This window comes from Pseudophryne corroboree, chromosome 5 (assembly GCF_028390025.1).
Source record: "Pseudophryne corroboree isolate aPseCor3 chromosome 5, aPseCor3.hap2, whole genome shotgun sequence".
In the NCBI taxonomy this organism is placed as follows: domain Eukaryota; kingdom Metazoa; phylum Chordata; class Amphibia; order Anura; family Myobatrachidae; genus Pseudophryne; species Pseudophryne corroboree.
Window position 1 is genome coordinate 677466337 of NC_086448.1, and position 24901 is coordinate 677491237.

The 24901-nt window shown below is 45.7% G+C and overlaps 1 protein-coding gene across 2 annotated transcripts in view; it reads left to right on the plus strand.

Moving 5' to 3' along the window:
- FAM110B (family with sequence similarity 110 member B) overlaps window positions 1-22766 on the plus strand; it is a 248462-nt gene extending 225696 nt beyond the window's left edge. For both annotated transcript variants that reach the window (XM_063923755.1, XM_063923756.1), the window contains one exon: window positions 19395-22766. In XM_063923755.1, coding sequence (XP_063779825.1) covers window positions 19711-20823 — 1113 coding nt within the window. In that variant the 5' untranslated portion in view covers window positions 19395-19710 and the 3' untranslated portion in view covers window positions 20824-22766. The remainder of the gene's footprint in view (window positions 1-19394) is intronic.
- Window positions 22767-24901: the final 2135 nt, after the last annotated feature.

Genomic DNA, 24901 nt, shown 5'->3' on the forward strand with positions numbered 1-24901 from the left:
CTGGAACATAAATAGGACTGGATCGCTACCTGTGCTAAAGATATTCTATGTGTTGGGTAACACATTAAACATAGTTACAGTAAAACCATTATCCTTGTAAAAGTTTAATGTTCCATGTTGTAATGTAAGATTGTAATTAGCAGATGCTAATAGTTGTAAGTTTTGTATTTAAATTGCTTTTTAAAATGTGCCAGAACGAAACAAGTAATGTATATTTAGCTTGAGGCTTTGGAATACAATTAGCAAATGGAAATCAAGGATGCTAGGCAACATGTTACCAACTGTATAGAGTAATTACTAAGTCATTTTTTTTTTCATTTTCAGGCGTGTTGGGTGTGGGCGCTTATTGTAGTTGTTCCTCAGATCTTTGATCTGTAATCAGTCTTGATGTGCCATGTGCAATGAAGGATGTTTTTCCATTTATTCTGTTTCTGTCCTGCTCAGAGGGCTCAAAATTAATGAAAATCAGGTTGTTTCAGAAATGTCCCTGATATGGGTTGGGTATGATTTGCCGGTGTTCGGAATCACGACAGGGGAAGGTAAGTATACTTATGTTCCGACCCTGGCCCATAACCCTCTCTCCTCGCAGCCTAAACCTAACCTACCCCCCACAGCCTAAAGGCCCATACACACAGTGAGATTCGGGCTATGCCCGACTCTCATTATGCAACAGGGACTAGGTCGGCATTGCAAGCATATAATGACTGTGCTTGCGATACTGACTATGTGCGATTTTGGCTAAGTGTCAATTTTGACTATCTCTTCTATGAGATCGTCAAAATTTACTTGCCTGCACAGTCTATCTAGGCTTGCGATGCCGACCGTGCGGGACCGCGCATCGGCATCGACTAGGGATGGCAAGGTGACTTTCACCTTGTGATCTGCACTAACTTTTCTTACGATTTTGACTATATAGTCAAAATCGTAAGAAAATATCTCCCCGTGTGTACACGCCATAACCCTAATCCGCAGCGGTGGTGCCCAAACCTAGACCCCCTCTCCGCAACCAAACCCTAACCCCCCCCCCAGCCTAAACCTACCCCCCCCCCCCCCTTCCCAATTCCCTCCCCCCCGTTCACGTCTGACTACTCTGGCGGCCTGGTGGCTTGTCGTTCGGCATCTTGGGTGTTGTTGTTCCGACTCTGGGATGTTGAACCTATTCGGGATGCCAGTTTTGGTATGCCAAAAAGTGTCTGGATTGTGTCGTCTGGATTCTGACTGCCAGGGTCCCAGCAATGTCCCCCTGACTAGATAGATAGATAGATAGATAGAGTGGGGCAAAAAAGTATTTGGACAGCCACCGATTGTGCAAATTGACCCACTTAAAAAGATGAGAGAGGTCTGTAATTTCCATTATAGGTACACTTCAACTGTGAGAGACAAAATCTGAAAAAAAAAAAATACCTAGTAAATCACATTGTATGATTATTAAACAATTTATTTGTATATTCTTGCGGAAAATAAATATTTCGACAATCAAAAAGTTTAACTTAATACTTTGTAATATAACCTCGGTTGCCAATTACAGAGGTCAAACGTTTCCTGTAGTTCTTGACCAGGTTTGCACACACTGTAGCAGGTATTTTGGCTCACTCTTCCATGCAGATCTTCTCTAGATCTGTCATGTTTTGGGACTGTCGCTGGTCAACACGGACTTTCAACTCCCTCCACAGATTTTTTATTGGGTTGAGGTCTGGAGACTGGCTAGGCCACTCCAGGACCTTGAAATGCTTCTTACGGAGCCACTCCTTAGTTGCCTGGGCGGTGTGTTTGGGGCCATTATCATGCTGGAAGAACTGGCCACGTTCCATTTCAATGCTATTACTGAGGGAAGGAGGTTTTTGCCCAAAATCTCAGTCATCCTGTACACTTTGCAGAAAAGCAGCCCCAAGGCATGATGTTTCCACCCCCATACTTCACAGTGGGTATGGCGTTCTTGGGATGCCATTCATCATTCTTCTCCCTCCAAACACGGCGATTGGAGTTTATACCAAAAAGTTTGATTTTGCTCTCATCTGACCACATTACATTCTCCCAATCCTGCTCTGGATCATCCAGATGGTCACTGGCAAACTTTAGACGGGCCTGGACATGTGCTGGCTTAAGCAGAGGGACCTTTCGGGCACTGCAGGATTTCAATCCATGACGACGTAGTGTGTTACTAATGGTAACCTTTGTGACTGTGGTCCCAGCTCTTGAGGTCATTGACCAGGTCCCCCCGTGTAGTTCTTGGCTGATTCCTCACCGCTCTCAAGATCATTGATACCCCACGAGGTGAGATCTTGCATGGAGCCCCGGGTCGAGGGAGATTGTCAGTGATCTTGTATTTCTTCCATTTTTTAATAATTGCACCAACAGTTGATCTCTTCTCGCCAAGCTGCTTGCCTACTGTCGAGTAGCTCATCCCAGCCTTGTGCAGCTCTACAATTTTGTCCCTGGTGTCCTTAGAGAGCTCTCTGGTCTTGGCTATGGTGGAGAGGTAGCAGTCTGACTGTTTGAGGGTGTGGACAGGTGTCTTTTATACAGATAACCAGTTCAAACAGGTGCCATTAATACAGGTAATTAGTGGAGGATAGAAGAGCTTCTTAAAGAAGTAAGAGGTCTGCGAGAGCCAGAAATCTTGCTGCTTGGTAGGTGTCCAAATATTTATTTTCCACAAGAATATACAAGTAAATTGTTTAAAAATCATACAATGTGATTTCCTGGGTTGTTTATTTATTTTTTTCAGATTCTGTCTCTCACAATTGAAGTGTACCTATGATGGAAATTACAGACCTCGGTGGCTGTCCAAATACATTTTTGCCCCAGTGTGTGTGTGTGTGTGTGTGTGTGTGTGTGTGTGTGTGTATATATATATATATATATATGTGTATATATATGTATGTGTATGTGTATATATATATATATATATATATATATATAATATGACGTGCAAAGTCATCCAACTTGTTAGCTTTGTCATAATGTTGACTGATTTAATTCATGTCAGAAAGGTTTTAATTACTGTAGTCCAGGGGTTCCTGCCATTCCTGTCGGGATCCTGGTGCTCAGCATACTGGCGCTGGAATCCCGACAGCCGGTATATCGACAACTATTCTCCATCTTGGGGTGTCCACGACACCCCTGGAGGGAGAATAAATAGCATGGCGCGTAGAGTCGGGATCCCGTGCGCTGGCAAAACGTAGTATACCCCTTTCAGACATTGCCAAAAACCTGGGAATTTGTTGGGGCACTCCAACTCGACCTGGACCAGGCTTATGTTTGAAAGGATCAGACCTGGGTTGGCGGTCCCAGGTCTGCTACCCTGCAACCAACCAGGGTTATTACTGGGTCAGTGCCCCGTCTTATGTCTGAATGGGGCGACCCTGGTTGTGCTAAGAAGGAGTTGATTTGACTGTTCAGGGCTGCCTGGAGCTGTTACAGATTACCTCCTCAGCGGCAGAAGGTGGCGGAGCTACGAAAATGGCAGGGCAGACACTGCGGTGTACTGTGAAAGGGGTTCACGGTGCTGGGAACCGGATTACATCTTTGTTAAAAAAGAAAACCTGGGTCACCAGTCTCTGAGCCACACTGTTCACGACATTGCCAGCGAGGCAGGGAACAGGCCTCATGATGATCACAAGGAACAAACTTCTGTCTATCTAAATTTGCACAGATCCTACATGAAATTCAATGTGCAGTGAGACCATAATTCTGGCTAGTATGAACAGACCCGAACATATCACATTATGTGTAAAGGAGCAAAATTCATCATTCTTTGTTTTGCTGCTTGTAGCTCTGATTCCATTCATACATTTGAGGGGATGACCACGTATTATATAAGGCCCAATATCCACATTGAACATCTTGTTTTATGCCCCATTCCTGCTTGCTGGTGATGTGCTTCTTTTGTTTTTCTCCTATAAGTAAATTCTCCACGTGAAATAAATACATTTTGCTACTAGTTTAAATGTTGACAGTTACAGCTCACGGCCACTTTGCAATTTAGCTTCTGAGTGGTTGGCAGCCCCCTCTGCATCACATTGACTGGCATCTCCCACACACTAACCAGCACTCTGTTCTTTCTGCATAAGTGCTGCTGCTGTAAAACAAGTGACAAGACTACATGATTCATATTCACCCACACCGCCACCACTGAATCCAGTACCAGCCTGCGTTATGCCACCTCTGTAGTAACTCCCACTGTATGAACCATAAAGTCGTCAGCCTGCAGTCGAATAATAAAACACTTAGTGAATTTATCCATGACAGTGAAATTATTCTACAGACTTTATTAAATGTAATTGTTTTGAAAATACTTTTGTCTTTCCAAACCGTGTCATTCTAGCTACCAGTTGTGCCTTTGCAGCTAATGCAAGCCTTTTCACTAAGTAGATGTTTTTATAATAGAACCCAGCTTTCATTTCATGACACATTTTAGCATGCGACGCCATATGTCTACTAACACGAGAAAATACTTGGCAGGATACTTTGACTACTACACTCTTCTGAAAATCTTAAAAATGTTAGTTAAAAAATCCAACAAACTTGTATACTAATATTATGTTAGTCATCTTGTCTGGTACCATGAATTAACATTTTAGGTTTTAGTTATTCACAAAAATCAACCAATACAGCCAGTTTGGCACTTTATACAGGGTTAGCAGTTGATTTACCAACGGACACAATACCGACTGTCATAATCCCGACATCCATTATGCCAACATGTTCAAAATGCCGACATAGGGGTATATTCAATAAGAGTCTGATCCATTCCAACAGGCAGTTGTCGGAATGGATCCGACAACCCCTATTCAATGGACTGCCAAATCCGACTGTCTGATTTGGTGGTACTCCGGGTCCTGTCAGGCCGCTACTGTCAGTGGCTGCGGATGCGCTGACAGCTGCGGCCAGGGGAGCAGAGATCGGCGGCCATGAGCAGGAAGGGCTGGCTGCGGGGGACATGTGTGGGGCGGTGGGGGAGGCGCTGCAGGGAGAGAGGTGCCTGTGGGCGGCGGAGGGAGCAGAGCAGAGATCGGCGGGAGGGGCTGGCTGCGGCGGGTACATGTCTGCGGCGGCGGGGGGAGGCGCTGCAGAGAGAGAGGTGCCAGGATGGGGGATGGCCAGGCACCTCTCTCCCTGCAGCGCCTCCCCCCCGCCGCCGCAGACATGTCTCCACGTAGCCAGCTTTCCCCGCTGGCTGTCGATCTCGGCTCCCCAGCCGCCCGCAGCACTGTTTGTCTCCTCACCTCAATCCGACTTGTTTTTAAGTCGGATTGAGTTTGTCGGAAAGGGGGCCAAAACCTGTCTGATTTGGCCCCATTTCAGACAGAAGCACGTGGATCGGCGTCTATTCCGCCGATCCACGTGTTTTCCGACAAGTTGGGAATTCCTGACTTGTCAGAAAAAATCAGCCCCTATTGAATAAATCGGTACCCTTTCCAACCTATTTCTGTCAGAAGCTGCCATCTTTCCGACAAGACGGCAGCTTCCGACAGTAACTGAATACACCCCATAGTCAGAATGTCGCAATGCCGACATGCGCTTTTCGGGAATTTTTGCCTCAAAACAGACTTGTTCATAGTTGACCATCCCAGTGTACCTGGAGGGGGGAATATAATAGTTTGCCGAGCACAGTGAGCCATGCGAGGGGACGCGGTACACTTAGGCGGTGTCCATGTCGACATTGACACAAAGACACCCAGAAAAACTCATGTTGGTATTTTGACATTTCGGCATTTCAAATGTCTGTATTCTGACTATAATGGTATAATGAATGTCTGTATTTTGACTGTGACTGTATTTTGACTGTAGCTCAATGGCTGTCGGGATTATGACCGTTGACATTGTGTCCGTCAGTAAATCATACTGAACCCTTATACAGTACTGCCTGCTGTTTTATTTCCTTGCCCTCTGTTTCTTGCTAATGTAAGGAATGTTCAATAAAAATCAGGACACTCTTGTATTTTCACACATATATTTCTCTGACGTCCTAGTGGATGCTGGGAACTCCGTAAGGACCATGGGGAATAGACGGGCTCCGCAGGAGACTGGGCACTCTAAAAGAAAGATTAGGTACTATCTGGTGTGCACTGGCTCCTCCCTCTATGCCCCTCCTCCAGACCTCAGTTAGATTTCTGTGCCCGGCCGAGCTGGATGCACACTAGGGGCTCTCCTGAGCTCCTAGAAAGAAAGTATATGTTAGGTTTTTTATTTTACAGTGAGACCTGCTGGCAACAGGCTCACTGCAACGAGGGACTAAGGGGAGAAGAAGCGAACCTACCTGCTTGCAGCTAGCTTGGGCTTCTTAGGCTACTGGACACCATTAGCTCCAGAGGGATCGACCGCAGGACCCGTCCTTGGTGTTCGTTCCTGGAGCCGCGCCGCCGTCCCCCTTACAGAGCCAGAAGCATGAAGATGGTCCGGAAAATCGGCGGCAGAAGACTTCAGTCTTCACCAAGGTAGCGCACAGCACTGCAGCTGTGCGCCATTGCTCCTCATACACACTTCACACTCCGGTCACTGAGGGTGCAGGGCGCTGGGGGGGGGGCGCCCTGAGCAGCAATAAAAACACCTTGGCTGGCAAAATAATCACAATATATAGCCCCAGAGGCTATATATGTGATAATTACCCCTGCCAGAATCCATAAAAAAGCGGGAGAAAAGTCCGCGAAAAAGGGGCGGAGCTATCTCCCTCGGCACACTGGCGCCATTTTCTCTTCACAGTGTAGCTGGAAGACAGCTCCCCAGGCTCTCCCCTGTAGTTTTCAGGCTCAAAGGGTTAAAAAGAGAGGGGGGGCACTAAATTTAGGCGCAATATTGTTTATACAAGCAGCTATTGGGGAAAATTCACTCAGTGATAGTGTTTATCCCTACATTATATAGCGCTCTGGTGTGTGCTGGCATACTCTCTCTCTGTCTCCCCAAAGGGCTGTGTGGGGTCCTGTCCTCAGTCAGAGCATTCCCTGTGTGTGTGCGGTGTGTCGGTACGGCTGTGTCGACATGTTTGATGAGGAGGCTTATGTGGAGGCGGAGCAGATGCCGATAAATGGGATGTCGCCCCCTGTGGGCCGACACCAGAGTGGATGGATAGGTGGAAGGTATTAACCGACAGTGTCAACTCCTTACATAAAAGGCTGGATGACGTAACAGCTATGGGACAGCCGGCTTCTCAGCCCGCGCCTGCCCAGGCGTCTCAAAAGCCATCAGGGGCTCAAAAACGCCCGCTCCCTCAGATGGCAGACACAGATGTCGACACGGAGTCTGACTCCAGTGTCGACGAGGTTGAGACATATACACAATCCACTAGGAACATCCGTTACATGATCCCGGCAATAAAAAATGTGTTACACATTTCTGACATTAACCCAAGTACCACTAAAAAAGGGTTTTATGTTTGGGGAGAAAAAGCAGGCAGTGTTTTGTTCCCCCATCAAATGAGTGAATGAAGTGTGAAAAAGCGTGGGTTCCCCCGATAAACTGGTAATTTCTAAAAAGTTACTGATGGCGTACCTTTTCCCGCCAGAGGATAAGTTACGCTGGGAGATATCCCCTAGGGTGGATAAGGCGCTCACACGTTTGTCAAAAAAGGTGGCACTGCCGTCTTAGGATACGGCCACTTTGAAGGTACCTGCTGATAAAAAGCAGGAGGCTATCCTGAAGTCTGTATTTACACACTCGAGTACTAGACTGAGACCTGCAGATAGTGCTGCTGCAGCGTGGTCTGTAACCCTGTCAAACAGGGATACTATTTTGCGAACATAAGACGTCGTCTTATATATGAGGGATGCACAGAGGGATATTTTGCCGGCTGGCATCCAGAATTAATGCAATGTCCATTCTGTCAGGAGGGTATTAGAGACCCGACACTGGACAGGTGATGCTGACTTTAAAAGGCACATAGAGCCTTATAAGGGTGAGGAATTGTTTGGGGATGGTCTCTGGGACCTCGTATCCACAGCAACAGCTGGGAAGAAAATTTTTTACCTCAGGTTTCCTCACAGCCTAAGAAAGCACTGTATTATCAGGTACAGTCCTTTCGGCTTCAGAAAAGCAAGCGGGTCAAAGGCGCTTCCTTTCTGCACAGAGACGAGGGAAGAGGGAAAAAGCTGCACCAGTCAGCCAGTTCCCAGAATCAAAATTCTTCCCCCACTTCCTCTGAGTCCACCGCATGACGCGGGGGCTCCACAGGCGTAGCCAGGTACGGTGGGGGGCCGCCTCAAAAATTTCAGCGATCAGTGGGCTCGCTCACAGGTGGATCCCTGGATCCTTCAAGTAGTATCTCAGGGGTACAGGCTGGAATTCGAGGCGTCTCCCCCCCGCCCTTTCCTCAAATCTGCCTTGCCGACAACTCCCTCAGGCAGGGAGGCTGTGCTAGAGGCAATTCACAAGCTGTATTCCCAGCAGGTGATAGTCAAGGTGCCCCTACTTCAACAAGGACGGGGTTACTATTCCACACTTTGTGGTACCGAAAACGGACGGTTCGGTGAGACCCATTTTAAATTTGAAGTCCTTGAACACATACATAAAAAAATTCAAGTTCAAGATGGAATCGCTCAGGGCGGTTATTGCAAGCCTGGAGGAGGGGGATTACATGGTATCCCTGGACATCAAGGATGCTTACCTACATGTCCCCATTTACCATCCTCACCAGGAGTACCTCAGATTTGTGGTACAGGATTGCCATTACCAATTCCAAACACTGCCGTTTGGACTGTCCACGGCACCAAGGGTCTTTACCAAGGTAATGGCAGAAATGATGATACTCCTTCGAAAAAAGGGAGTTTTTAATTATCCCGTACTGGACGATCTCCTTATAAAGGCGAGGTCCAAGGAGCAGTTGTTGGTCGGAGTAGCACTATCTCGGGAAGTGCTACAACAGCACGGATGGATTCTATACATTCCAAAGTCACAGCTGGTTCCTACCACACGCCTGCTGTTCCTGGGGATGGTTCTGGACACAGAACAGAAAAAAGTGTTTCTCCCGCAGGAGAAAGCCAAGGAGCTGTCATCTCTAGTCAGAGACCTCCTGAAACCAAAACAGGTATCGGTGCATCACTGCACACGAGTCCTGGGAAAAATGGTAGCTTCTTACGAAGCAAAATTCCATTCGGCAGGTTCCATGCAAGAACCTTTCAGTGGGACCTCTTGGACAAGTGGTCGGAATCGCATCTTCAGATGCATCGGCTGATAACCCTGTCTCCAAGGACCAGGGTATCTCTACTGTGGTGGCTGCAGAGTTCTCATCTTCAAGAGGGCCGCAGACTCGGCATACAGGACTGGGTCCTGGTAACCACGGATGCCAGCCTTCGAGGCTGGGGGGCAGTCACACAGGGAAGAAATTTCCAAGGACTTTGGTCAAGTCAGGAGTCGTCCCTACACATAAATATTCTGGAACTGAGGGCCATTTACAATGCCCTAAGTCTGGCAAGGCTTCTGCTTCAAAACCAGCCGGTACTGATCCAATCAGACATCACGGCAGTCGCCCATGTAAACCGACAGGGCGGCACAAAAAGCAGGATGGCGATGGCAGAAGCCACAAGGATTCTCCGATGGGCGGAAAATCACGTCTTAGCACTGTCAGCAGTGTTCATTCCGGGAGTGGACAACTGGGAAGCAGACTTCCTCAGCAGACACGACCGACACCCGGGAGAGTGGGGACTTCATCCAGAAGTCTTCCAACTGTTGGTAAACCGTTGGGAAAGGCCACAGGTGGACATGATGGCGTCCCGCCTAAACAAAAAACTAGATATTGCGCCAGGTCAAGGGACCCTCAGGCAATAGCTGTGGACGCTCTAGTGACACCGTGGGTGTACCAGTCGGTTTATGTATTCCCTCCTCTGCCTCTCATACCAAAGGTACTGAGAATAATAAGAAAACGAGGAGTAAGAACGATACTCGTGGTTCCGGATGGGCCAAGAAGAGCTTGGTTCCCAGAACTTCAAGAAATAATATCAGAGGACCCATGGCCTCTACCGCTCAGACAGGATCTGCTACAGCAGGGGCCCTGTCTGTTCCAAGACTTACCGCGGCTGCGTTGGACGGCATGGCGGTTGAATTCCAGGTCCTAAAGCAAAAGGGCATTCCGGAGGAAGTCATTCCTACGCTGATAAAAGCCAGGAAAGAAGTAACCGCAAACCATTATCACCGTATTTGGCGAAAATATGTTGCGTGGTGTGAGGCCAGGAAGGCCCCAACAGAGGAATTTCAGCTGGGTCGTTTTCTGCACTTCCTACAGTCAGGAGTGACTATGGGCCTAAATTTGGGTTCCATTAAGGTCCAGATTTCGGCTCTGTCGATTTTCTTCCAGAAAGAACTGGCTTCACTGCCTGGAGTTCAGACATTTGTAAAGGGAGTGCTACATATTCAGCCCCTTTTTTGTGCCTTCTGTGGCACCTTGGGATCTCAACGTGGTGTTGAGTTTCTTAAAATCACATTGGTTTGAGCCACTTAAAACTGTGGATTTGAAATATCTCACGTGGAAAGTGGTCATGTTATTGGCCTTGGCTTCGGCCAGGCGTGTGTCAGAATTGGCGGCTTTGTTATGTAAAAGCACTTATCTGATTTTCCATATGGATAGGGCAGAATTGAGGACTCGTCCCCAGTTTCTCCCTAAGGTGGTATCAGCTTTTCACTTGAACCAACCTATTGTAGTGCCTGCGGCTACTAGGGACTTGGAAGATTCCAAGTTACTGGACGTAGTCAGGGCCTTAAAAATTTATATTTCCAGGACGGCTGGAGTCAGGAAAACTGACTCGTTTTTTATCCTGTAGGCACCCAACAAAATAGGTGCTCCTGCTTCTAAGCAGACTATTGCTCGCTGAATTTGTAGCACAATTCAGCTGGAGCATTCTGCGGCTGGATTGCCGCATCCTAAATCAGTAACAGCCCATTCCACGAGGAAAGTGGGCTCATCTTGGGCGGCTGCCCGAGGGGTCTCCGCTTTACAACTTTGCCGAGCTGCAACTTGGTCAGGGGCAAACACGTTTGCTAACTTCTACAAATTTGATACCCTGGCTGAGGAGGATCTTGAGTTCTCTCATTCGGTGCTGCAGAGTCATCCGCACTCTCCCGCCCGTTTGGGAGCTTTGGTATAATCCCCATGGTCCTTACGGAGTTCCCAGCATCCACTAGGACGTCAGAGAAAATAAGATTTTACTCACCGGTAAATCTATTACTCGTAGTCCGTAGTGGATGCTGGGCGCCCATCCCAAGTGCGGATGGTCTGCAATACTTGTATATAGTTATTGCCTAACTAAAGGGTTATTGTTGAGCCATCTGTTGAGAGGCTCAGTTATATTTCATACTGTTAACTGGGTATAGTATCACGAGTTATACGGTGTGATTGATGTGGCTGGTATGACTCTTACCCGGGATTCAAAATCCTTCCTTATTGTGTCAGCTCTTCCGGGCACAGTATCCTAACTGAGGTCTGGAGGAGGGGCATAGAGGGAGGAGCCAGTGCACACCAGATAGTACCTAATCTTTCTTTTAGAGTGCCCAGTCTCCTGCGGAGCCCGTCTATTCCCCATGGTCCTTACGGAGTTCCCAGCATCCACTACGGACTACGAGAAATAGATTTACCGGTGAGTAAAATCTTATTTTTGCCGTCCCTGTAACATGGCTGTACATCAGCTGGTTCATTTTGCTGATGGAAAGCAATGGTAAATGGATGAAAAAATACATTTAGTAGATTTTCTGGCAGAAAGATAATTGCTAATTGGCCTACTCTCCTGGAATGTCTGGGAGACCCCCACATTTTGTGTTCTTCATGACTCTTGTGAGAGCATAAACCCTGCCAGATCCCACTCATTGCGAAAATTGCATCATGGTCTAACCCAGGGGTGGGGAACCTTTGGCCCTCCAGCTGTTGCTGAACTACACATACCAGCATGCCCTGCTACAGTTTTGCTATTTGACTGTGCTGAAACTGTTGCAGGGCATGCTGGGATGTGTAGTTCAACAACAGCTGGAGGGCCGCAGGTTCCCCATCACTGGCAAGAGGGGGGTTGTTAAAGTCAGCAAGCATGAATTTGCGTAGATGGACACTGGTTATTTTGTTTGATCTTTTTTTTTATTTTTTTATTTAAGGTAGAGCTCAGGGCTGGCGCAACCTATAGGCAAATGTAGGTGGTTGTATAGGGCACCTAAAGCACATAATATCTTTGATCAAATAATATTACTGCCCCCACCTGATCAGCGTCGTCTTATCTGTTCTGTGTGCAGTGAGCCATTATGTCTGCTGGTGCTAGTGTGCTGTGACAGAGGGTAAGAAATGTTATTAGTAATCTTTAGTTAAACACATTTGTTTAATGAGAGTATCTGGTTTCCGTACTGATTTGGAGGATACTATAAACATATGGAAAATGGCTGAGTCAATAAATACAGGTAGTGCATACTAGTTGCCGACGGTCCAGAGTTCACAATGAAATACAATCTAATGCACACAAAAACAGCAACATATTCTCAGTCCACCAGACAAGAAATACAGTATATCCTTAGAAATAAATTCCCACAAGGTCACTTTGAAATTTATTGCATAGGTATCACATTTATCATGTATATTGTGCTGAGTGAGAAGAAAATAAATATCACATCGCATAGTTGCAAACCAGTACTGCAGGCAGAAATGTTAGTATCAATACTTGCAAAATGTCCCCACTTATATTGTTACTACTGTTATGTAGAAATATCACACAGCAAGCATTTAAGCATATACCTGCCCATATGTGGAGCTAGATACATTCTCTCAACATTGTGCGGCACATTCTACTATAACCCAGCTGAAACTAGTTTTAAAAAGTAGGTAAGTATACCTTAATTTCATCTAGCATTATACTGCCGCTGTCTCTTTCTTCTGTTACTCTTGACATTGCATTGCTAGTCATTCTGCATCCTGCTTTTGCATTTTTGTTGCCTACATGCTTTATTCTACATATAGGGCCTAATTCAAGGTTGATTGCAAAATAACATTTTCCCCTAATGAGCAAAACCATGTGCACTGCAGGTGGGGCAGATATAACATGTGTAGAGAGAGTTAGATTTGGGAGGGGTGTGTTGAAACTGAAATCTAAATTGCAGTGTAAAAATAAAGCAGCCAGTATCTACCCAGCAGAGAAACAATATAACTCACCCAAATCTAACTCTCTCTGCACATGTTATATCTGCCCCACCTGCAGTGCACATGGTTTTGCCCGTTAGGGGAAAATGTTATTTTGCAATTAACCTTGAATTAGGCCCATAGTCATCTTTCCATCCTCTGGGAAAGGACATACCATCCTTGTGGGCCACAAGTAATCTCCCTAATGAATAAATTAAACCAAACAGAAGCTATTGCTGGCCCTATAGGTTCTCCATAAGAGCCCTTATTTTTAGTTTATACTATTGGCTACCACATGCTGTGTTCTGTTCTTAGCTTATCTGCTCTATTGTCTCTCCACTAAGCATTCTCAATTTGTGAATTCATTTATGATGGCATCCCGTCCATCTAGGCTAATACCCCTTTTCCACTTAAAGCACGGGTCGCAGCCGTGTCGCCTGACACGGCTGCGACCCGTGCTACAGCCCCTTTTGAACAGCGCTCACCAACCCGGCATATTGCCGTGTTGGTGACGCTACTACTGACGCGGCAGGGGCGGCGCTGTGAGATCACATGATCTCCCAGCGCCGCCCTCCCTATACACTGTGAACGGGAGCCGTGTCATCTCGACACGGCACCCGTTCACACTAGACAGCTAGCCGGGTAGGATTCCCGGATCACTTGATCCGGGAATTTGCCGGGGAACCCTTTTCCACTAGAGCAAAACACGGGTAAATGCGCGTCCCCGCGCATTTACTCGTGTTTCTAAGAGCTAGTGGAAAATGGGTATTATTCCACTGACCCTGACCTATAACTAAATAGTAAAAAAAAAATAATTAGCTCACTTCAGCAAATCCATAGAGCTTTGCTACAAAGCTAGCTAATATGAAGCTTCTATTATAAGGCTACTTAGGCAAGTACGTTTGCCATTTTATACATGACGAGCACACCCAGTATTGGGAAGATGTTATATAATATAGGGGCAGATCCAGTTACAGCAGCTGCAAGAAGCCTTCAGTACACACTTCCAGTTACTAATGTGTGAAAACACCAGCAAAAAACAGTAGGTTTCCCTGCCCAGATAACCTGCATAGTATTGGTGCTAATGTAATCTGCCCCATGATGATGATATTTATAAAAAGAAGTGTAATAAGCCTGTGCAACGGGATCGGTATGTGACCCCGGCGGACTGAATGCTTGCGGTCACAATACCAACGTCGGCATCCCGATGGTCAGGACAGGGGCGAGGTAAGTATTCAAACTCGCAGCCGAATACTAACTTCCCCCTTAGTACCTAACCCCTAACCTCCCCCCTTATTGCCTAAACCTAACCCCCCCTTTCCGCAACTTCACATTAACCCTCCCCCTGTAGTGCTTAACCCCCCCACTGGTGGTGCCTAACTCCCCCCTTCCCGCAGACTAACCCTGACACCCCCTCCCCCAGCGAAACCATAACCCTCCCGGCTATGCTTAACTTCAGGATTCCGGCGTAAGGATCTGACCTGATTTGCGTCTGCGTGACTGGTGCAGGATTCTGGCGCCGGTATTTCGGCTGCTTGGAATCCCGACAGCCAGGATCTTGTACGTAATACCAATTTTAACCAATCGGCAACTGTTTGCAGATAATTCTACTGGTAACGTGCATAAATTTGAACTTTTGAAAATCTATACCTATTTACCGATGGTGTGCTTCACAGTATTGCAACATAACTACAAAGCTTATCTACCTAATAACTGCATGGCTATGTAATTGCATTCTTACCAATTTGAGCCTTTGTAAATGGCTTTTAGGAGCCGAATGTCTTAATCGCCCCTTGATGAGACTTCTAATGTGTTTCAGTCCATTTCAATCATTGTGTGTATTGCCAGCCTTTAGGCATGGCCTTCTAATATGTTCTGCTCCAGCGGGCTGACCTTTCACTCTCCTGCTGTGGCTGGGGCTTCCATCTGCGGTGTCCTGTGTGATAGAACTGAGGATATTTGGCTTGTTCACACTGACACAAGGCTCAGACTCTGTGGTATTAAATTAAAACGTTTCCCCAGGGTACTGCTTAAGAAAAACAATACACTGCAATATGCAACAGTGGTTGAGACTACAGCAGAGGCGTCTGGCAGCTATGAAACCACTTGATGGCTTAGACTTATAGACTTATATGTTAAACATATGGGTAGTTTTATTTCAAAGGTTATGATAAGATATAGAAGGCTGACTGACTGTCTATTCTTGTTTGTGTAGCCCTTGGGAATATATATCTGCAGCGCTGACTAGTGAAAGTGCATCTCATAATTATGTGAACTTATTATTGTTATTATATTCATTAGAATTGGGTTATATGACCCCAGTTTTTTGAGTGAATGGGTTATATTATGGTGGGGTTCTCTAAAATTGTCTAACCTCTAAGTTGCTGTAGATCAGCCTCAAACATGGAATTTCTGGTCCTTAATTTACAGAATAACACAGATAGTCATCCTGGAGTAGATATTCAGGACCTTCGTGATCTATGGGGTCTATTCACTAAGCCTTGGAGATAAAGTGGATGGAGATAAAGTACTAGCCAACCAGGTCCTAAAGGTCATTTTTCAAGCCCAGCCAATAACATGGCAGTTAGGAGCTGATTGGCTGGTACTTTATCTCCATCCACTTTATCGCTCTCCATGGCTTAGTTCATAGATTCGTTATTTACATTTGTACGTTAAGCATACAGTAACTCCCAACTTTCTGGCTTGTGGGGTCGGGATGCTCGCGCAGCGTAGCCATGTGCGAAACGACAAGGGGGTGTGGCCTTGGAGTGGGCGTGACCTTGCCTGAGTGGGCGTGGCCTTGTGGCACTGACCTACGGTGCAGCATTTTTGGGGCATGTCCAGCGCTCCCGGAGCAGTCGGTCAGCCCCCTGCTCACCTCGCAACAGTGAATACATGCCGTGCGCACAGCATGTATTCAGTGATCACTCGCTGCTTTGCAGAGCAGCGGGTGATCCAAACCTCCCCAACTGCCCCCCTGCCCGCAGGACACAGCTGCCCGCTGGAGGGACAGTGTCCAAATAGCGGGACAGGGACTGTTGAGAGGTATGCGTAAACAAATCACAAAATGTGTCTAAAAAAAAAAAAAAAAAAAAAGAAGCAGTTTGCTACCTATTCTGACTTGTCTGCAGTCGCAAAGTGCAACCAATTCTACATAGGTAGCAAATGCTGCTCCCTCCCCGTGCAAGTAATAGGAGCAGATGTGCCAGGAATTTGTTAGGGGGCATGGTTTTAAAAGTACAAAATATGCTATATGTGATGCAAATGCTTTCTAGTAAATGGCCATATAGTATTTTTTTCTTCCCCCCCCCCCCCCCCCAACTAGTAAACATCTGGGCGGTCTTCTCTTTCCCTAACAGAATAGGAAACATCATTTATATCTGTAAAACGTGTATCCAGTAAAGTGGAATCTTGTTTTTAATTTACTGTTGCAGAATACTTGCCTGCTCTCCCAGAAAATACCTGGATGAGTCAATAGGTTGACCACGATTGGTCGACATGCATTAGGTCAACATTGTCAAAAGGTCGACATGGCAATGTTTGACACAGGAAAAGGTCAATATGAGGTTTTTGTAAAAAAAATAAAAATTAATTCTTAGGTTTTTTTTTCATACTTTACCATTCGCATAGACTATTATTGGGAATAGTAACTTTGCCCATAGCACGGTGAGCAAAGCGAACCATGAAAAGTGACGCGGTGCACTAATTGTGGTTCCCGGGCATTATACGGACAAAATTACACAAAAATAAATGAACCTTTTCCTGTATAGACCTTTAACCCATCACGACCTTTTTTCCTGTGTCGACCTTGTGCATGTTTCCCTTTTGGGGTCAACCTAGACACTGTCGACCTTTTTCAGGTCGACCCAATGATCCACCTCCTTTCCAGAAGTTGGCCCCCCGCATCCCTGGTAGAGTAGACACCACTCCCGCAACCCACCCGCTCAGTGGCGGAACTAGCGAGCGGTGGGCCCAGGTGCGACAAAATGCTTTGGGCCCCCCCCATCCCACCCCACACACATCCCATCCAAGTCCACCCCCTCACCCCTGGAGAGGATCTGGTGAGGGGGACCTGCTCAGGGCCAGAGAAATGGATACCTAGCAACAGTGCCGTAACTAGACATTTTAGCACTGTGTGCAAGAAACGGCATCGGAGCCCCACCCCTGCATGCTAAACAGGGGCAGTGCGCGCCGTAGGCGCGCGCAAAAATACATAGTGGCGTGGCTTCGTGGGGAAGGGGTGTGGCCACAAAATAATACCAATTCATAAAACGGTGCACAGTAGTCTCCATTATTCAAATTACGCCGCACAGTAGCACCACTACACCATGTAGAGACCCTTTTACACCTTACAGCGGACAGATTCCTCTTTTTACACATTACAGCAGACAGCGTGCACTTTTTACACATAACGGCAGACAGCGTGCACTTTTTACACATAACGGCAGACAGCGTGCCATTTTTACACATAACGGCAGACAGCGTGCCCTTTTTACACATAACGGCAGACCGCGTGCCCTTGTTACACATTACGGCAGACAGCGTGCCCTTGTTACACATTACGGCAGACAGCGTCCCCATTTTTACACATTACGGCAGGCAGATTCCCCATTTTTACACATTGCGGCAGGCAGATTACCCCTTTTTACACATAGCGGCAGGCTGATTCCCCTTTTTACACATAGCGGCAGGCAGTCCCCCATTTTTACACATAGCGGCAGGCAGGCCCAAGAAAGAATGAAAGAGAAAGAAAGAAAGAAAAAGAGAAAAAGAAAGAAAGAAAGAAGAATTATACTTACCCTCTCCGCCGGCTCAGGCTCCTCGGTGCAGCCGCGTCAGACGATTCCCGGGCAGTAGAGGAGGTGGAGGACGGAGGTGAAGAAGGGAGCCGCAGCAGCGCTTTGTTACTGGTGGAGGCGCTGCTGCTGCTGCCCCTCTGCTTCCCTATAGGCTGTTCTCGGAAGACAGCCTATAGTGAAGCAGAGGGGCAGCAGCAGCAGCGCCTCCACCAGTAACAAAGCGCTGCTGCGGCTCCCTCCTTCACCTCCCTCCTCCTCCTTCCCCCGTCAGTGCCGCTGCTCCTCTCCTCTCCGGGCGGCTGTGCGCTGCGGGCAGCGGTTGCCCGCAGCGCACAGCGGCATGTAATGAGTCAGTTTGACTCATTACATGCTTGGGCCCCTGGACAGAGGCGGGCCCCAGTGCAACGCACTGCTTGCACTGCCGGTAGTTCCGCCTCTGCACCCGCTTCCTAGTGAAGGTAAAACACCCAGGGTGATGAGTAAACCACTAATCGTGGGCACCATATGGAGTAGGAGGTGCTTCATGATGCGATTTGCATCATTAAGCCATATACGCGTATCCGTTAATAGCAGCTTTTTTCCCGTGGTGGGGGCAGGCCTAATTACATGTCATTCCGGCCTCACCCTCCTGGAGAGGAGACAGTGAAGGTAAGTATAAGTTACAGCACTTTAACTCCATTTGCATTGCTACGTATGGGATGGATGCATTTGACTCATGAGGCGCAAGCTGCTGCCGCTCCGCCTACAACTTGCACCACGATATTAGTATCTGCAGGTTGGACCCAGATTTCTAGTTGCTAGTTTTTTTTTTTTTAATATCTCTTTATATTTTAGAACACGACTTGATCCGTGTTATGCCAGAAAAAGGCACAATTGCATCTAGGTTTAGGAAGCCAGAAGTACACGCTGATGGCATTATTACCATGATATTTTATTTATTTAGCCCTTTTATCCCAGTAGGACTTAAGTGCTCTGTTATGTACGTGCTTTCGTCAATTCTACTCGTTTAGTGACACTTGAAATGACATTTGCTTCCTAATATTAATTACTCATCGATTGGTAGTCTTCAATTGCTTTCTATTTTACATGTACAATATATTAGATTATTATTATTATTATTATCTATAATATATATATTTTTATTTATTTAATTTGTTATTTGTAATCATTGTGGTCATATTGGTTTAATTTAAAGTAAAAAAATAAAATCTGCACACTCAAAATAATTTTGTACTTAATAATCATTACAGTTTTTGTTTAAATTTGTTTAAATTAATTTGTTTTGTGTAATGAAATGAGTACACCAAAGAATATGATCAATCTGAGCTTTCCTATAAGAAACCATTTCTGACTTGCTTCGCTCTGGAAGGCGAACAACCTCCTATGTGGGAATGAGGTAGTTAAAAGCCACCTAATGCTTTTCTACTACCAGCTAAATTGCTACACTATTTTTCTGTTGCTATAGCTGTGATGTCACATGCTGATACTGACATATGATTGGTTGTTTTGTGTTTCAGATCCCTGCCTGTAGTAGAACACAAAGAAAGGACAAGACACCCACATCTTTCTGTGCGAATAAAAGATTCAGCTGAGCAGATTAATAGACTTCTGTCTGGTGGCCTTTTTGTATCAGAGCTGTCTTTTTACCGATAACTTAAATAAACAAAACAATACAAAATGTAATTTAATGAGCTATGAGATGGAGAGCTGCTGGTAATACTCCGATTTCAGGATTCAGCTGTTCATTGTGCTTGATGCACATGTTTCTGCACAGTGAATTTAGGAAACAGAAGAAGAGAATCCAAAACGGCTGCAGGGGAACAATCTTCAAACATGCCTACAGAAACACTACAGGCAGGTAGCATGGGGAAACCTGTTAGCCCAGCTGTGGCTTTCACATCTGCTGTCCCTCTACGAATATTGAACAAAGGACCTGACTATTTCCGCAGGCAGTCAGAACCTAATCCCAAGAGACTCAGCGCAGTGGAAAGACTGGAAGCTGATAAGGCAAAATACGTCAAGAGCCAAGAGGTCATCAATGCCAAGCAAGAGCCTGTGAAGCCAGCAGTACTTTCTAAACCTCCCGTCTGCCCTGGTGTTAAACGAGCTTTGGCTAGCCCAACTTTGAAGATGTTTAACAACAATGCAAAGTCTGAGAGCTGTGTACAAAGGGAGAATCTGAAGCTGGAAATCCTGAAAAACATTATCAATAGCTCTGAAGGTTCCAGTACAGGATCTGTGCACAAGCAAAGTTCCAAAAACTGGACACCAAGTAGGTCAGATTCATCAGACCAAAACAGACATTCTTTTGCAGAGTCCTTAAAGATCTATTCTACCCAGAGTCATGGTAGTCCCCAAGACAGCAACTCCAACATCAGCAGGAGGCTACTAGAAAAATCAGGTGATACTTTTTTACATATTTCTCATAGTTCCTCAGACATTAGAAAAGTCACGAATATGAAACAGATAAAAGCTATTCCATGCAGCAGTTCAGCCCCACCGCTGCCTCCTAAACCTAAACTTTCCACCCTCACTACCCTTAAATCACCAGACAACGATTCTTGGGAACCAAGCTGTGGTGTCATCCGAAGGCCATCGCTCCAGCGCTCTAAATCTGACTTAAGCGACAGATACTTTCGAGTTGATGCAGACGTAGAGAGGTTCTTCAATTACTGTGGACTGGATCCTGAAGAGCTTGAAAATCTCGGGATGGAAAATTTTGCAAGGGCTAATTCTGACATAATTTCTCTAAACTTTCGCAGTGCAAGCATGATCAGCTCAGACTGTGAACAGTCTCAGGACAGCAACAGTGACCTTAGAAACGACGACAGTGCCAACGACCGCGTGCCATACGGCATTTCTGCCATAGAGCGTAATGCCAGGATCATCAAATGGTTGTACAGCATTAAGCAAGCTAGAGACTCACAGAAGGTATCCCATGTGTGAGAGACAGCCAATGGTATCTTTAGAGACTGCATTTTGTCTGTGAATATTCAGTTGTGGAAGGGTTGTAAAGTCTACTTGAAGTCTTGTAAACTTTTCAAACTGCTCTGTGTTGCTTGTTGTGCAATGTTTTCAAGTTGCATGCCTGTCAACATGTGAGACTGACCTGGCTTTCACTTGAACAAATACTACAAAGCCTAGTTGAATATACTCCCTATCTTCCAAAAGTTTAAGACCAAGTCAAAGTTTAAAGAGGTTTTCCACTTTGAATAAACCCTTTTATTAAATCCTCTCTATACCCCAAAATAGTAACTTTGGTGAGGGTCTTACATCCATTTGCTGTAATTAGCAGGGTCCGGGCACTCATATTTAATTCTGCACTGTTCGGCTATCTTTAGCAAGAGGAACCTGATGTAGCTGCTCATAATAAAAGCCTCAGAGCTGCTAGATTTTATATCCACTGCTTTAGAGGAACCAGAGCTATACAAGTGCCGTGGCCATGGGAAATTACTGCTGTTGTGGAGGAAGGGAAATTAATACAGTGATTATTTGAAAATGTCAAACCTCCTTTAATAGCTTTGTTTTTAAAGTATACCCATCACCTACATACAGAAGAGATTGCCGTTTTGTGTACTTGCATCAATATTAAACATTTGATTTCACTAGAAATTACTTTTTGCCACAATAATTTCATTAGTTCCTTGTAGTTGCAGACATGTTAGTTCAGCCCACAAAATGGCTGCCTTCTCCTGGGTAGGTAACAGGTACACTGTAATGTTACACTGTTTACATGACAATGATAGGTAGAAATTTTATTTAACATGCATAAGTCTTATTGGTTTTGATATATAAACCTTTCAAAGAGAGAATGAGGTCAGGTGCTTGCTTACACTTTTAGGTTTTTATTGTTTTGTATTTAAAACAAAATGATGCAAGTTTTGAATTTTTTTTTTTTTTTTTTTAAAGTTCTGTTAAGACTATTTTGTCAAACAGGTGTTATTATTAGTTGGTGACCCTGCTCCATGCAGCACAGGCATATGCAATACAATTGGCACTGCTGTCATGGCTGAGGTACATTGCTCCTCTTGCTTTACCTAGTAATGGTTGTGAAACATCATGGGAGAAATAGTTCAGATACATCTGCAGTACCAAAGTTTGTCCATCCCTGATGTAGTTTATTAACATTGGTCTCTTTGCGACAAGGGAGAATATGCATTGGCTTTGTTTTCTAGTCTTAAACTTTTGACAAGAACTATGAGATCCAACCTCAAACTTCTAGAAGCTGCCTTCAATAGAACAAATTATTGCAAGTCCATGCTACAAGCCATATCAGTATACGAGATCAATCTAATTCTGGAATAGCCTCACTAGCTGGATTCTAGCTGAATTAATTGTATTTGTTGTCTTGCATATGTTACATCTCAGTCTATGAATGTTTGTCTCACTTGAAAGTATTGTAGTTTATCTAAAACTGCTTTTGTTTTCTCATGGCAGTTTTTTCTGCACGTCAGCCTTCTTACAGATGTCTATATTTTTTATGTTTTTCTTTTTTTTTGACACCGTTCCTGTTTTAAAATGCACCTGTCACCTATGCAGCGTGGAGGCAGCCATTTTGTGAATTTAAACCATCATTCATAAGGGTATAACCTATCTATTGACTAGGGCTTGGTGAAATTGGTAAGGCACAAGATGGCTGCCTTAACTGTATGTCGATGACAGGTGCACCTCGGAAGGAACAACCAGAGAATGCAGTGTCTGTTACATTGTTACAGTATCCGTGTTTAGAGGCCCTCGCAGTATTTTCATTTCAGCAGGCCAATATGACAAAAAGAAAAACAAAACCTTTTTTATGGTGTAAATGCTGTAAGGATTTGTATATACTTAATTTGCTATTGAAATTTTGGGGAAAAAAGTGTTATACTAATAAATAGCTCTTGGTTCAGCAACATGCTTCACGGTTTTGTTTTATATCCTAATTATGTTAATTGCATAAATTATCATCATTTCAGTTAGAGTTTTGCCAGTTATCAGAGCACCATTTGTATTCATTGTTCTAAACTGGGGATGGGTAAGCAGCGCATAAGTGAGCGTAGATACAGTAAAATAAGATGCAGAGTAGTACTGAGTATTTAAGCACGTCCTGCTTACCATGTGTAAATTCAAAATGGGATCGGCTAGGCCAGTGTATGACTAATGAGTGTCAATAGTGCAAGGTAGCAATGTCTCAAACTGATGCAGGAATATTGTGGTATGGAATGCATGTCTATATAAATACATCCATTCCGTTATTTGTTATGTAAAGCATGGGTTATGATTTTCAAAGCTACTGTAATATTGCAAATGCAATTTCTCTGACGTCCTAGTGGATGCTGGGAACTCCGAAAGGACCATGGGGAATAGCTGCTCCGCAGGAGACTGGGCACAACTAAAGAAAGCTTTTAGGTCACCTGGTGTGCAATGGCTCCTCCCACTATGACCCTCCTCCAAGCCTCAGTTAGATTTTGTGCCCGGCCGAGGTTGGATGCACACTAGGGGCTCTCCTGAGCTTCTAAAAAGAAAGTATATAATTAGGTTTTTTATTTTACAGTGAGACCTGCTGGCAACAGGCTCACTGCAGCGAGGGACTAAGGGGAGAAGAAGCGAACCTACCTGCTTGCAGCTAGCTTGGGCTTCTTAGGCTACTGGACACCATTAGCTCCAGAGGGATCGACCGCATGGAACTGGCCTTGGTGTTCGGTCCCGGAGCCGCGCCGCCGTCCCCCTTACAGAGCCAGAAGCAAGAAGAGGTCCGGAAAATCGGCGGCAGAAGACATCAGTCTTCACCAAGGTAGCGCACAGCACTGCAGCTGTGCGCCATTGCTCCTCATACACACTTCACACTCCGGTCACTGAGGGTGCAGGGCGCTAGGGGGGGGCGCCCTGAGCAGCAATAAAAACACCTTGGCTGGCAAAAATACCACAATATATAGCCCCAGAGGCTATATATGTGATAATTACCCCTGCCAGAATCCATAAAAAAGCGGGAGAATAGTCCGCGAAAAAGGGGCGGAGCTATCTCCAGCACACTGGCGCCATTTCTCCCTCACAGCTCCGCTGGAAGGAAGCTCCCTGGCTCTCCCCTGCAGTCTACACTACAGAAAAGGGTAAAAAAGAGAGGGGGGGCACTAAATTTAGGCGCAGTATGTATAACAGCAGCTATAGGGGACATAATTCAGTTAGTCCCTGCATTATATAGCGCTCTGGTGTGTGCTGGCATACTCTCACTCTGTCTCCCCAAAGGGCTTTTGTGGGTCCTGTCCTCTGTTAGAGCATTCCCTGTGTGTGTGCGGTGTGTCGGTACGGCTGTGTCGACATGTTTGATGAGGATAATGATGTGGAGGCGGAGCAGATGCCTATAGAAGGGATGTCACCCCCTGCGGGGCAGACACCTGAGTGGATGGACTTATGGAAGGAATTGCGTGCACGTGTCGACTCCTTACACAAAAAATTTGACGACATGCCAAATGCGGGACAGCCGGCTTCTCAGCTCGTGCCTGTCCAGGCGTCTCAAAGGCCATTGGGGGCTCTAAAACGCCCGCTACCTCAGATGGCAGACGCGGATGTCGACACGGATACTGACACCAGTGTCGACGACGATGAGTCTAGTCTAATGTCCACTAAGGCCATTCGTTGCATGATTGAAGCAATGAAAGAGGTGTTACAAATTTCTGATATAAACCCAGGTACCACTAAAAAGGGTATTATGTTTGGGGAGAAAAAACTACCCGTAGTTTTTCCCCCATCAGAAGAATTAAATGAAGTGTGTGAAGAAGCGTGGGCTTTCCCTGATAAAAGATTGGTAATCTCTAAGAAGTTACTAATGGCGTTCCCTTTCCCGCCAGAGGATAGGTCACGTTGGGAGACACCCCCTAGGGTGGATAAAGCGCTCACACGTTTGTCTAAAAAGGTGGCACTACCGTCTCCGGATACGGCCGCCCTCAAGGAACCTGCTGATAGAAAGCAGGAGGCGATCCTGAAGTCTGTATATACACACTCAGGCATTATACTTAGACCAGCTATTGCGTCAGCATGGATGTGCAGT